A 13,647-nucleotide genomic window follows, 5' to 3' on the forward strand; every position below is an offset into this window, starting at 1 on the left:
CACTTTGTGCAGTAGATGTTTCGGGTCAGAGGTTGTGAGTGTGGAGTAAAGTTTCAGAGTTATAGGTGTCAAAGTTCTACAACTACTATAAACTTCAAGTACAACAACGGTGTGTTTTTAACTCCTACAGAGCCAACTCATTGTGTCAAAAGGAAAATTATGGTTTTAATATTTCAGCCATTTCCCCCCCCACTAGTTTACCACCATAAGACATTAAAAAGCAGCTCTGTGGTTAACTGAGATTCATAATGTATGTGAAATCAATACTTTGTGTCAAACAAATAATAAATGTCATAGGTAGCGATGCAGCAAGTAGAAGAATATGCAACAAATGGATTAAATATTACGTTTTTTACTTTGGAGTGGTAGGTACATAGCTATTTGGCTTTAAATGTGAGTGTGCACACATGCTTTATGTGTTTTACCTTCTCATACTCATCCTCAGCAGGGTTGTACTTGCGGAGCCACTCGGCCAGCGGTTTGTCCTTGAAGGATCCGGTGACGCCGTACTCCACCTGGATCTTTCTCAGGGTGTCGGAGGACGGCACCAGCTCCACCATGCCTAAACAACACATCACAACTTCTATTAACAGGATGCAAGCACACAACAGTCAGCTCTGTATTAGTTCTATAATGGTATTGTATTGCTGTAATGACGATGCCATTGCACTGCATGTCTGCTCGTCATATTCAGCTGTTAGGAGTTTATGACAGGTTGATTACATGACAGGACTGTGTTCATTATTTCTGCCATCTTTCAGCAACTGCTTCTTAAAAAACACCTCAGTAAAGAGCTTATCTGTTCTTGCCATGGCCATGGTGAATTTAATTTCAGAGAGAAAGGTAATTTCCTTTCTGAAGAAGTGCAGAAGTTATTATTCTTCTTGCATAAGGACTGACTCGGATTTGCATGTAGCCCACAAAAACGAAAAACGGATTGCAATGAGATTTGTGATCTGGCCAACAGACATACGTATATACTGTATGTGGGAAAGTGTAAATCAAAGTGTCTTAAGTTTTACTTGAAACTCTTGAAATAACAAGTGTAAATGGAGCTTCTGTGTGTGTTTGACTGTTACCTTTGTCCTTGCCAGTGGAGATGCATTTGAAGTTGACAATGCGGAGGTCCAGCCCCTCCTGCAGCCAGATGCGATCCATGATGCGGATCATCTGAAGAGCCAACATGTCCTGCCTCAGGTCCTCTCCAACCTGACACACACACACACACACACACACACACACACACACACACACACACACACACACACACACACACACACACACACACACAAGAGAGACGAATTACATCAAAACACTGCACTTTTATTGTTATTGGTTGGATTTCACTTCAGCCACCAGGGGGCGCAGTGTTCAGATTTATTTATATAGCAGATTTCAGCAACAGGGCAATTCAAGTGCTAAGAAGCAAACAACATTTTAGATGTACCTGGTGATAACTCCAAAGTTTAAACTAGTGGAGGGTGTGTAAAAGAGCCACAAGAACCACTTCTCACGTATATATACATACATACATATACATATACATATATATATATATATATATATATATATATATATATACACCATATAACGATGACTGCTCATTTTGAGCATTTTCCACACAGTTCAAAATACTGTGTGTGGGTACAGTACCTTGAACATAACATTGATCTCTTGTCCCAGTGGGTCGGCGTTGACCAGGGCCAGCTTTAGGGGAACTGCGTTGGAGTTGAAGAAGGAGCAGGCCTACACACACACACACACACACACAGTATTGATTTTTTATCTTCTGCACTGCTGTTCTGTTGTTTTTAAGATCCAGCTTTACAACAGCATATAATCCCCGTCTTTCTTTGTTGTTGTCTTTATATCTTTTATATTTATTTGGAGACTTACCACTTACCCAGAGGCCACATAATGTATGTCATCATTATGCTTCTACAAAAACGTCACCATCCAATGACTACTACTACGTCTGCATTATATCCTTAAAGTCATGTCTAACTAAGGAGGTATGCCAGAAGCCTGGGCTATACAAAATAATACCCAGATAGATTCAGCAGAGGAAGGGCTGATTAGAAGCTACTTTATCTCCAACAATTCATTATGTGGCAAGTAGTGATCCTATTCTTACTTAGGAGGGTGCATGCAGCTATTAGGACAAGTGACATCAAAAGTATCTCATTATCTGTATGAGATATTTGAGAATATACGCATGCACGTGTTTTATATTTTGGAGAAACTGTAGCTTAATGAGCTTATTTTCTCGGCGGTTTGAACCACAGAGGTCCTACAAAAAGTTACGTGGCCGTTTTGTGTTTCCCGACCGACCGTTCCATTGAGGTTTTCTTATTCTCCTGCTTTGTGTATTTCTATTCAATGTAACAGGTATGAATTCACTACTGCTTATTCTTTGTGGATCGGGTACATCCAGTGTGGCGAGAAAGGTGTATTGAACTAAATCCAATTATAAAGAATAACTGAATAGTGCGTAGTTTTTTTTATGACAAATTGACAACCTCTCATTATATATGGCCTTTATGTGTGTGTGTGTGTGTTACCTTGATGTTTAGCTCCTTGGCCACGAGGCTGGGGCTGAGGGGCATCCGGCAGCTGTTCCTCTGAAAAAAGTTCTGAACATTTTCAAGGCCCTCCTGCAGCGCCACCTGAACACACAAAAACACACATAGAAATGCTAGAACACGTGCACATACACAATTTTGTAAATATTACAGTCAGATCTCACACACACACACACACACACACACACCTGTCGTGTAGACCCCCCAGCCTGTCTGACTCTCTCGGCCACGGCTCCTAGCAGGGTGACCAGGTGAGTCTGCTTCTCCAGCTCCGCCCTCAGCTTGACTCCACACAGACACAGCAGGGCACCCAGCACCCGCTCATAGCGCTGTCCGAAGGCAGGATCCTGCACCGCGTCCTTCAGCAGCCTGCAGCCATTACACACATCACAACAGCCAAACTTTATTGGACACTATCTTTCACGAATGGTCACTTTCCCGTAAAAGTGTGATCAGCATCAAATTGCTTAAAATCATGTAAAATTCTTCTTCTTCCTGATTTCCAACTCAGTAACAACTTGGTTCAGTGCTGGGAGTTGGATTCAACAGGTAACCTACAGTACTATTTTTAAATTGTCTACAAAAAGCCTCAGCACTGAGATCATCATATAAAAGGTTATTAATGACAAGGCATCTCTTAGTGTTACTAAGGAATTTAAAGGACCCTCGTAATGGGCAAATAAAGGCAAAATGCTGTATGGCCATTCCTACAAGCCACTGAATAACACAGGAAATTAGGCAACCTTTTGGTAAGATAGGTTTGATAAATAGTGATATAAACAGCAATGTAAACACATTACCAAGTGTATTTATTTTGGTGCTCAACGTGTCTTGAAAAACATCCATCAGCTTTTTCTGATGGATGTTTTTTTCAGATCTTCTGAAAGCCGCTTTATTCACTTCAGCACGTATCCGACTATTTTTTGCAACATTTCCTTTCAGTTGTTGGTTAGGAAACAGCTCGGACAGCTGGTGGCTGTTTTATAGTGCTGATGCAAACTCACCAGTAGAGGTAGTGGGCAATGTTGATGTTGCCTTGTGCTCTGGACAGCAGCAACATGACGAGGGCATTCTTTAGGTGACACTCAAACTTTAATGCCTGTTGAGAGACAAAAAAGAAAGATGACTCATCATGATAGATGGAAGAATTGAGAGTAAAAGACGGTGAATACATGAGAGAGACAAGTTGAGTAATAAGTGAATGACTGGGTGAATGAACACGTGAGAGTGAGCATTGTGAAATTGCATGTGGAGTATGTGTTTGTGTGTGTCTTTTTAGCCGAGTTTCACCTGTACTAGCTGTGGCAGGTAGTCAGCCAGCTCATCGTCACTGCTCTTCTCAATCCAACTAACAGCCACATTTCTCACTTCTGTATCTGCAAACCTACACACACACACACTTTATTATTATTATATTGACCAAAAAAATAACCCTGTACTAACCCTACACTGTATTTTATACAGTAATGGAAGACTATTATTATTATTATTAAAACGTTTTACCTGGTAGATATATATATATATATATATACTTTGAATAAACTTTTTTTAATATTCAAATCATTTTAAATTTCTTAAGGACTTGCGGTGCCATAGACCAAATGTGTGTTTGAGTGTTGAACACAGAACATACTTTGAGTCGAGTAGCTCTAGCGCAGTGACGGGGGGAAGAGGGGGCCAGTGATGCAGAAGGGAGTGGATGTGAGCCATGCTGGCCCAGTCCCAGCTGGGCGCACTGGCCAGCACCTTGGGGAGGCTGCTGGGGTGGTCCTTCCGACAGTGGAGCCGATGGTCCCATAGGATCTGGTGGTCTGCCCGCTTCAGCCTTGAGACGGAGCGAAAACAGACGGAGAGGGAAGATGGATGGGATGGTATTTGCAAAAAAATAAGTAAATAAACTGCACCCACAAATGTGATTTTCACCTGGATTTTCGAGTTCTGTATCATTATGAGATTTATCTAAATCAAATTTGTCATGTTGTCTTTCAGTGTTTAAAAACTACCTCTAGGTTTCAACACTGTAAATAAACTTACAGAAAATATTTAAAAAAATCGACTCCAAGTGACGGGTTTACTTTGCAAGATCAACAATAATGTTCACGTGTTGTTTAAGAACTGCAACTCAATGTACATTTAGGCAAGAAATATAAACACCATAGGAAGAACTTCCACCATCTTCAGATGAAATCCTCAGTGGTCATAAGTGTTAGACTAGTTATTCAGGATGACTTGAGTGTTTGGAAATGGGAAACTCATTGAAAAAATAAAAGAGCTGACATGGTCACTGTTCAGATAACCTTTTGTTGGCAAATAAAGGTGCGAGAATACAATCATATCTTGAGACTTAAGAGTCATGCCACTTAACAAACCACACAAGGGAACACCATTTATTTAACACCATTGAACAAGTGTGAAATTTCTTGGCTAGTGTCCTGTCCATAAGTGTGAGAGTGTGCACTATGGAACCCAAAGTATGTCTGTGGCGCCACAATGTCACTTTTTAAAGCAGTGCTTTAAGCAAAGGATTTGAGGTTAAATATCTCTGTTAGCTAGCATTTGCCTCTCTGAATCTCTGATCTGCCCGTAGGAAATAAAAATGTGCATTTGTTCTTCGGCGATTGATGGAATATCACACACATGACCGATCAGTGAAACTGCAGTTCCACAAGTCTTGTGCCCACAGAGGCTAGAGAGATGAATGGGCAGTACAGAAAGCAGGCGGTGAGAGCCCAGTGAGAGAGCGCTCTGTGCTAAAGTGCCGGTTGAGTCTTATGGGTGTTGGCAGAGTGGAAGAGATTTGGCTGGCAGCAGGCATAAGAGAGCATTTAGCTGGGCCTGGAGCAGCTGGAAGAGAACAGACACACTGGAGCAGACAACATACAGGCGTTTATGGGGAGCTGTGGCTGGCAAGTCAGTGGCATCTTTTAAAATCTCTTTTCAAATCTAGTAAGTCCAACGGATTTCGGGTGGGCTGAGAGATGGACAAAAAGCTGTCTGCTGAAGGGGATAAATCTAACCAGAAATACTGTTACTCATAACGCAGAGTACTTTAAGTCTACAAAACGCCCAAACAGCAGTCAATTGACTACAATTATAATTTGGAAGCACATACAGTATACTCAACATTAAAAGTGTTCAAAAGTGTGGTTTTGAGTCAATGACAAACACTGACACTCAAACTTAGTAATGTTTTCTTGCACATGGCCTTAGACTCAGTTATCCACATGGTGGCAAGTTGCAAAAATTCAATATCATATTTTGTTGTTTATGACTCATGCTCATTTTAATCAAAATTTGAGAACTTACTACACTATCCAGCAGTTGCTTCGAGCTTTTTGTGTTTGTACAAGAAGCAGGTCTGTTTTGCACATCAAGCTGAGCAACATTAGCCCACCTCTCTAGTGGCATTAAAGCTGGGGAGGTAGAATTTAAAGAAACGCCAGAGAAAGTAGAGTGAGACCTCCTCCTGCAGCTCTCTCACAGTCACCTCTCTGTCCAGCCCCTCCCATGAGGCAAGCACATGTATACAGCGGCTTCATACAGTAACATTTACGAGTACTAATCATTAACGTTATCCCGATGACATTCCGTTATATAGCTGCAATTCTATGACAACGACGTCCCACTTTCTTTGTAAAGCCCTTTGAGATCATACTGTGATTCAAGGCTCTAGTTAGCTACTTTTTCTTTAAAACATACTTTATTAATAATTACAATTTTCTCTTTTCACTTTGTTGTTAGTAACACACATTACACACAGGCCTTAAAATACATACATGCTCAGGACCTATACATGTATACAAATGGAGAGTTGGGGGTTCGGCGCCTTGCTCAAGGGCACTAGGTGAAATGGAACACATGAACTTGAAATAGCTGCAGCTATGAGCTAGGGTTAGCATTAGGCTAATCTACCGGCTGTTCTGCCGTGTTACTGTTTTCCTCTCACACCTCATCAGAACACGGAGGCTGAGTGAGAGAGAAGGTAAACACGACAAAGGAGGCTGTGTTCGTGCTAGGCTAAAGGCTAACCCAAGCAGACCAGCTGTCCTGACAACATTGTCTGCTCCCTGGACAATAAACTGGACTACTTTTTTACACAATTTCGTTCCTACATGAACTGTATGTAGATGTATAACAATAAAGTCTCTCTTATCTAACAGTTTAGCCTTGAGCGTCTGGCTACCACTTGAATTACAATATGCTGAAAAGTTATTATAATTTTTTTTGCTCAAATGATGCGAAAAATTAGCTTTACTGATGTCAGTGCTTTTATTTATAATCAGTCCTGTAAACCAACTGAAGTGAAGGGAAAAAGCAGAAAAGGCTGACACATTTATTGTTCGAAATCTACTATCAGATTGTAATTTCTCGTAATACAGTAGTTCTGTAAACATGAGGCAGATTCTCTTACCCGAAATTAGAAGCTCGACTGCAGATTTTCTCCAGTTTGCGTCGTAGATCAGGATCTAGCTCCTCCAGTGTATGCTCAGGTCTGGGCTCTTCCTTGGGTCCCACGTATAAAACGTCCAACGCTGAGTTGGGGAAGTCCACCTGACGGTAACACAAATACCAGACTTGGGATCAGTTTATTCCATTACAGTAACTGTAATTTAAGAATACCCATTTCACAGATGCCCTATGTTTCTTATTTGTAAGGCGGTAACTGGGGGACAAACTTTTTTGACAGAAACAAAGACCAAATGGCCTTGTCCGTAAAATTATAAAATTCCATGCTTGCTCCTTGCAACTACTAAATCCCCTACAACTACTTATGCTCCTAGCACCACCACCAACCTGTAGTACTATTCTCTCTGCAGACACCCTTTTGCGGTTGCCTGTAGAGCCGGCGGCAGCAGCAGCTCCCTGGGCAGAAGTCCACAGACACAACAACCTGCTGCCTTTGGCAAGCACCCTGCAAAACACAGTCACATACACACAATAAACTACAACAACAAAACAATCAGGGTTAAGCAATCTAATAAACAGCCAGTAAAACAAGTACTTAATTCCTGCTGACTGACCAATGTGCACTGCCTATTTTCAATACATCTTTCATAACTGAGTGATTTCATATTGTATTACAAGTGGGGCATCTACTCAAATGGCACACAAAAACATGACCAGCCACCACCAGCTGTTCCTCTCTCCTCACCGTCTGAAGTCAAAGAGCGGCATAGAGACTTTGCCTAGCAGCTCTGGAGCTTTCCTCTGTTTGTTGGAGTCTGGGGAGCCGCTGGCATTCTCATTCAGCACCCCGAACAGAGTCAGGCTCAGTATGGACTCCAATGGGAGAACAGCTACTGCTATGGGGAAGTTGATCCTTGGAGAGACAAGGACAGTGTTAGCTGCATGGAAAGACAGTACAAACAGCATGTTGTTGTTGTTGTTAGGGAAAAGTCGGAGAGGAGAGGAGAGGGGCCAAGGCAACTCACAGTTCGTCCCATTTGATGTGGTAGAAGAAGCTTTTGTATGTGCCCACTCTCTTGGACTGGACCGGTTTAAACAGGTTCTTGCCATTGTGGGTGAGGGAACACATCAGGAAGTACTTCTCATAACTGCAACAAAACAACACAATAAGTATTTCTACTGTGCCCACAGGTCTTTAGGTACACATACTGTATGTGGCTGTGACTCATCAGAGGCTCTATCAGATATTTATACAGCCAGTAGATTTGACAAAAACCTTGCTCAAGAGCAACTCAGGTAAGTAAGGAAGGGGGCAGCATCTTGTTCATGTACCCCAACCAGACTTTCCATCAGTTTAGGACTTGAACCAGCAACCCATTTGTCTAAATCAGACCACTCATAACACTGACTGCCAATGTAGTCCTAGTATTATTAGGTCCTGAACATCCACACACGTGCTTTCAGCAATTCTTATTAGACCGCAGTGATTCTCAGGTTCTCACATTTATTTATCCAGGGAAGCTACTCTGCACCTGCCCACACAGACCTGAGAAACAGGTTAATCAGGCAACATTAGTGAAAACACCTGTGTGGGTGGAACGTGGCTGTGCAGCGGCTTTAAGATGATATACAACTCTCCTTTACAGTCACACAGTTGCATACATTATATTATTATTATTATATTACTATGGTCACTGCAGGTTAAGGGCCTCGTTCAAGGGCACCTCAGTGTTGATACTGAGGGACAAGGGTAATCACTATTTTGTCAATTTCTATACCTATATTTATCCTGCTAGTCCAGGTGTTGAACCAGCAACCTTCCTGTCAAAACTTTGCTTCTCCACCACTGCTCCAAAATGGGTAGAGCCATGCTGAGGCTCACAAGAGGTCACCAAACTCCATATACTAATAGACCTTTTTCACAGCAAATATTTGCACTTGCCATATCAGTATAAGTACAGTTGGAACTACACTCCCACATTGTCCTGAGAAGAGGTCTAATCAGGCAAAATAAGTGAAAACACTGTGTGGGTGGAATATCTGTGTAGAGGATTTAAAACTATACTGTAAAACAGCTATGTATTACCTTACCTCTATACTATTGCATTAATTGAAAAAACCTTCCAATAATTACAATTCAAGAGAAAGTTGTATGCATATTTTGCTGTAAAGACAAGAGGGTATTATATTTCCAGATGTGATGTAGTAAAAATCTGCATTTAATTTAGTTGCACAACTCAACCATACATCCAAAAATAACCTCCGTTTCAAATAAAGATACATATGCAAGTGGTGAGTGAAAATACAAGTTACATAATTTCACTACTACAGGCTTGATCCACTGCTCAGTGCCATCTGTGTTGGCAGGCCCACCACAAGTCACGGTGTCTCAATGCTGGCAATGCCGTGGCATCTACGGAGTCTCCAGATGGATAACACACCAGCCACAACGACGCCAAACACTCAGATCTCAATAAAGCGGCATTATAGTAACACCACAACAAAATACTGGCTGGAGAATACTGTTCTCGCTGGGTCCCTCTGGCCTTGGGTTGTGAGGAGCTAAATACTTTTGGAAAATATCTTTGGAATGACTGTCACTGCAGCAATATTTGTTGATGTCTTAAAATAGCTGCAGGAAGAGGCTGCGGTGGAGTAAATAGGCCCGTTATTAAGCAGTTCCTCTCTTTATGAAGGCCTCTCTGGCCGACTAGAAAATAACCATGGAAGGAAGGGACTGCAGCAGTTCTTAAGACAACTAAACCTTCCTTCTTACACTCAGGGTTACTGTTCCTTTTTATTTTTAACTGCTTCACTTTTAATCTGACCCTAATCTCTTGACCAGGCTTGGTTTTGGTTGGCGTTCATCGTGATGTATAAAATGGTTGTGCTTCGGCAATAGAACAACAAAGTCTTTTGTCTAGCTGATGACTAGTCTTCATGATGACAATAAGTGAAATGAAAGTGGCACTGAATTGATTTGGTTACATTATCTTCCCATATTCACCTGTCTGTGTAATTTCATTGTATTCCTTTGTTTCTAGACTTTCAGAACCTATGCAACTGTGGAACGGCTCGTCAGAAATATACTGATCCAGGTCAATGATGAGTGACAGAGCTGGGAATGGAAAATGTGTCTCAGCTCTGTGGCCCAGACACAGGAGATAAAGTCAGGGTTAAACTGGACACTGGCATGGAAAAATAAGACGTGGGGAGCAACACCGGAGCCGTTTGTTTAGTCGAAGAAAACAATACTATGTGCTGTGACAGCACAACCTGCAAGATTGTGCTTTAATGTTATAAAAATACTCTCCTTGGTCCTAGCTGCTTAAAAATACATCATAAAACCTTAATCTAGAGTGGTTGCTTGTACATTTAAGCTGCTGCTGTTGCACTAATTGTAAGTACTTGGCAAACAAGGTAATTCTAATTCTGTACTGCCTTCTGTCTTCATCTTTGATCTTGCAAAAGTGCAGTGAAATGTGGGTGGCACTAATAATACTGAACAAGTGGGTGATCATGCAAGAACAAATGCATGAATAAAGGCTTTGATTATCCTTCGGCAAAGGATAGAGTACTTCAAGTATTAACGGTTTTCATTTCACAAAAGACTGCAAAATACATCTAACTACATGCTCTATGTGGCTGCACACCCTGAGGGGAAGTATAGAAACCACAGTATTTTCATCCTCTGAATGTTTACCTGCTGACCCAGTTGGCCGGGATGCCGTGCAAGGCGAACAGAGTGAACTGAAGGTGGTCTGTGGTGCCAGAAGCTTCTTTGCTGCTCTTCCCTTCTACGCCTTCCCCGTCTGCAGCTTGGGGCACTGAAGGTGAACTGAAGGAGGGGGATGGGGGGCAGAAGGAGCGCAAGTAGAGCTTGGCCAGGTCATAGACAGCCTGTGTCAGTAAGGCCATGCCCTCCTCCACTGGACTGGTGTGACCTGTCGGAGTCAGGTAGGGATCGGTGTGAGGCCATAGCGATATCATGGTAATTGTTGGGACTGCAAACAGTTATTGGAAGATACTAGCAGCGGAATAAACCACATAGGTTTTACTAACCTTTTCATCACTAAAATAAAGCAACTTCAGACACTGACTTTGATAAAGATGTGTCTGATTTTACAGATATTACAGATGAGTATTTTTGTCTGCAATATGTATCTTTACGCCACAGTGACATACATAATTGTATGCTGCTACCCCCAGGTACTTAATAAGTTGCCCATGATGGGCAAACAAAAGTGTAACTGTACGTGTGTGTGTGTGTGTGTGTGTGTGTGTGTGTGTGTGTACAGAACTTACCATTTGATGATTGACCAGACGATGTGGACCCCATCTAAAAAGCAAAACATGTTGGTCTTAGAAAGACATCCATACATCTAAACAATGCTATGCATGAATGTGTGAAGCATGCAGTATGTGTCAAGAGCCCACCTTGGGTGAGCGTGTCCTGGGTAAATTGACGGAGTGTCGCAGCCTTTTGATGGCCTCTGTAATGGCTTGGGTCTCCACCTCATCCAGAGCACCGCATAGGTTCTTCAAAGTTTGCACCACCCGGTCCACAGTCTTATACTGGGTACTCTGAAAACAGAGATACAGAGCAGGTTGTGCATTACATCTTCACATGCTCATACCAGCCTGTTGTAAAAGGGATATCCCCCTGATGTGTACTTTTGTTTTAAGCTCGTCTTTAAACAGTGAAACTCATTGTTTAACACAACACATCAGGAGGTCTCTGTGAGAGGACAACCACCAACAATTCATCAAACAGACTCATCTAAACAGTATTTCAAACTCAAACCCGCCTACTGTGTGTGTACGAGGCTCATTATCAGGATTAAGATGGGTTGAGGGCGGAGCGTAGTTTAGCTATGGTTCAGTCTGCATTCAATTACTCCACAATAACTCACTGGCTGAAAACCAGATGTACTATTTCTCGAAACCCTGTCTTCCAGGAATGTCCTCATATTCTAACATTTATGGTATGTGAAGTATTTGAATCAACACAAAAACCTTCAGGAGATGTGAAAACACTGTTTGGTAACCTTGCATTATATTATTCAGTGAAAATGTTGTATTTAGGTGTAGCATCGGAGGTGGGACTCTCAATATTCACCGCAGCTACACAAAATTCCATTTTAAAAATCAATACTTTCTACACATTTCAGTAGGGTACAGTTACTGTGGATACATAACTAGCTGCACACATATAAGTTAATGTTGTCATTATCAGTATACAAACAGTCACTGAGGGACGGACAAAGAGTTTACGGCACAATACCAGGTAATACAATAGACTGTTTTCCAAACTAAAGACCTGAAAATCATCAAAACAATTTTCTTCTTCTTTGAAGGCCTGAACAGAGGCGACATATACCTCATTTTGTTGGCAGATGTCGACTTGATTATGATAGCCTTCTAAATAATCAGCCAGGCCTTGTCTGCAAAAAGACACACAAAGAGAGATAAGTGAGGAATGAAATGACAGAAGGACTTTGACTGTGGTTCACATCTTGTCAGTGCTAATCGCATCGGGACAGAATGTAGAAAATTTACTTTAGTTAACTGAACATAACTTGAGACCGCCATTAAGCAATTAAACTGTGTGTATAATTTAGAGGCAGCACAGATAGAGTAGAAGACAGATTATAGTATAACTAAGGCAGAAACCTACTTATTAATTAATTCCGCATCAATCAAAAATTTAACTTAAACTAGGTCTGCATTTTATAGACCAGACTAGAGATGAAACTACAAGAAAACTAAGTCTATCATGTTTCTTCATAACATAATTTCTTAACTAGAAAACAAAATCCATAACTACATGTTCTTTCTGACATTTTCCAAACCAGTGTAGGACTCTCATACCTGGTGACATTCTCCTTGAATGGCCTTTCCACTTGGCCCAGGGGCTTCTCTAAATCTACCACAGAGTTGTCATCTTCCGCCTAAACAAAAGCAGTCAAGATTTACCAACCAAGCAGATATGATGACAGCTAAGCACCAAGTCTCAGTGATACATTATTATTATAAACCACTAAGAGCATAATTTCACCAAGTGAGGATAACGTGTCGTAGGTCTCCAGCAGTGGGACAAAAGTTAAAAAATGAATCTTAGTGGCACAACGAGCAACGTATTATGTCACAGTTCAGAAAATTTCTACTATAATGTTTATAAGAGCTCATATGTTAGCTTTATAGAGTGACTTACACCGCGTGCCAAGTCTCTTCTCATGGTGGAGTGAGAGAGTAGTTGTAATGTGATCTCATTCTCCCACTTCCTGCAGTTCTGGACGTACTCATGGCTGCCTAGGCTGTGTTTACTGTGGCACAGGGCAACAGAGAGGCAAGGTTAAGAAAACCATACTGTATGTTAAGGATAATAATAAGCAGTTATTGGGGAAAAAAATGGAAAAACACTCCTTTAGTGTTATACTATCCATAACAGAAGTCAGAGTGGATTATCCCTCTTACACCATGGACACTTCCCATAAATGTAAAATAATATGTGTTTAGTCTATAATTTGGGGGAACAAACAATTTACATTGTGTTAGTATTATTTGGTTTGTTATTTTTGTCACTGACTGAGGTGTTGAGGCCTGCTTGGTTATTTGAAAAATAATGCACACCCATCACCCAATCAGATTCAGCCAC

The 13,647-nt window shown here is 41.4% G+C and overlaps 1 protein-coding gene across 3 annotated transcripts in view; it reads right to left on the reverse strand.

Moving 5' to 3' along the window:
- The window catches only part of pik3c2a (phosphatidylinositol-4-phosphate 3-kinase, catalytic subunit type 2 alpha), a 45,446-nt gene that overhangs the window by 7,858 nt on the left and 23,941 nt on the right, over positions 1 to 13,647 (reverse strand). For all 3 annotated transcript variants that reach the window (XM_078256583.1, XM_078256584.1, XM_078256585.1), the window contains 18 exons: positions 13,204 to 13,315; positions 12,861 to 12,940; positions 12,370 to 12,433; positions 11,427 to 11,573; positions 11,295 to 11,328; positions 10,693 to 10,933; positions 8,015 to 8,137; positions 7,735 to 7,902; positions 7,377 to 7,494; positions 6,994 to 7,133; positions 4,216 to 4,407; positions 3,873 to 3,966; positions 3,587 to 3,681; positions 2,771 to 2,951; positions 2,562 to 2,666; positions 1,654 to 1,746; positions 1,080 to 1,209; positions 426 to 562 (listed from right to left, as the gene is read on the reverse strand). In XM_078256583.1, coding sequence (XP_078112709.1) covers positions 426 to 562; positions 1,080 to 1,209; positions 1,654 to 1,746; positions 2,562 to 2,666; positions 2,771 to 2,951; positions 3,587 to 3,681; positions 3,873 to 3,966; positions 4,216 to 4,407; positions 6,994 to 7,133; positions 7,377 to 7,494; positions 7,735 to 7,902; positions 8,015 to 8,137; positions 10,693 to 10,933; positions 11,295 to 11,328; positions 11,427 to 11,573; positions 12,370 to 12,433; positions 12,861 to 12,940; positions 13,204 to 13,315 — 2,254 coding nt within the window. The remainder of the gene's footprint in view (positions 1 to 425; positions 563 to 1,079; positions 1,210 to 1,653; positions 1,747 to 2,561; positions 2,667 to 2,770; positions 2,952 to 3,586; positions 3,682 to 3,872; positions 3,967 to 4,215; positions 4,408 to 6,993; positions 7,134 to 7,376; positions 7,495 to 7,734; positions 7,903 to 8,014; positions 8,138 to 10,692; positions 10,934 to 11,294; positions 11,329 to 11,426; positions 11,574 to 12,369; positions 12,434 to 12,860; positions 12,941 to 13,203; positions 13,316 to 13,647) is intronic.

Source organism: Sander vitreus, chromosome 8 (assembly GCF_031162955.1).
Source record: "Sander vitreus isolate 19-12246 chromosome 8, sanVit1, whole genome shotgun sequence".
NCBI lineage: Eukaryota > Metazoa > Chordata > Actinopteri > Perciformes > Percidae > Sander > Sander vitreus.